The 1,000-nt window shown below is 29.4% G+C and overlaps 1 protein-coding gene across 7 annotated transcripts in view; it reads right to left on the minus strand.

Annotated features, from left to right (window-relative positions):
• LOC108690418 (protein phosphatase 1 regulatory subunit 12A) overlaps nt 1-1,000 on the minus strand; it is an 18,217-nt gene that overhangs the window by 8,830 nt on the left and 8,387 nt on the right. For 5 of the 7 annotated variants that reach the window (XM_018197699.1, XM_018197701.1, XM_018197702.1 and 2 more), the window contains 2 exons: nt 743-913; nt 103-234 (listed from right to left, as the gene is read on the minus strand). In XM_018197699.1, coding sequence (XP_018053188.1) covers nt 103-234; nt 743-913 — 303 coding nt within the window. The remainder of the gene's footprint in view (nt 1-102; nt 235-742; nt 914-1,000) is intronic. The other 2 variants (XM_018197700.1, XM_018197704.1) reach the window with 1 other exon arrangement.

A 1,000-nucleotide genomic window follows, 5' to 3' on the forward strand; every position in this document is an offset into this window, starting at 1 on the left:
CCATGCTACTGCCAACAAATTAACGTAATTAATACGTAAATATTTGACAATATGCAAAAGTCATAATATTTCAGGAGGATCTTCCGAGCAGTGAGTACCCACTTGAAGAAATTCTTGAAGAGATTTCCTGGACTTAGCTTGCTCCCTCCTGGTGTAGTGGGAGTTCCAGGAGCAGTTGCTACTGCATTATTTGTATTTGATACAATTGTAGATGCAGCTTCCACTGGTTGAACACTACCCAGCCACATTAATTATAACGCACAATACAGAATGTAAATATATGTTTATCGATTGTGTACATGTGATAATGTATTTTAATGATGCAAATAAGTGTTTCTATCCTTAAAAAAAAAACCCGCCTTAGAAAAACCCAAGCATTTACACAGTATTAATTATATAACAAAAGTAAAGATATAAGCATTAAAATTTTTATAGTTTTACGTAAAATAATTAAAGTTTAGAACGTTTACTTCATGAAGATATGAAGTAGAAAGATGTGAAGTTAAATAATACATATATGCACAAAAATATTACATGTAAGGAATCGAATTTTAATTAAGAGGAGATATTGTAGAAAGATGATTAAAAATTTTGCGGCTAATATCTTTTACATTTCGTGAGACAGTGAAATACTGCAATTCACTTGTAATTTGATGTAAAATAGATTGAAAAATGTCATTTCTAACATTTAGACAATATTTAATAACATAAGTGTAGATTCTTAGTATAAAAATTTCTTTACCTGCGAATTTGATTGACTGGAATAGGACTTGTTGTTGTAGTGGCAGTGGTAGTTGTTGTGATAGATGACAATAGACTCGATGCCAATGTTTTAGATGCAGATGTTGGTGAAAGTGTATTGCTTCCTTGTGGCAGTCTTGATAATTCCAAATTTAATTTCACGTCTTTCTTTCTAGAGTAAGAATAAAATAAATAATTAAAAAAAAAGGAATAATTTATAAAATAATAAACTATCAAAAATATACATTTTAATTACATT

This window comes from Atta colombica, unplaced genomic scaffold (genome assembly GCF_001594045.1).
Source record: "Atta colombica isolate Treedump-2 unplaced genomic scaffold, Acol1.0 scaffold32, whole genome shotgun sequence".
NCBI lineage: Eukaryota > Metazoa > Arthropoda > Insecta > Hymenoptera > Formicidae > Atta > Atta colombica.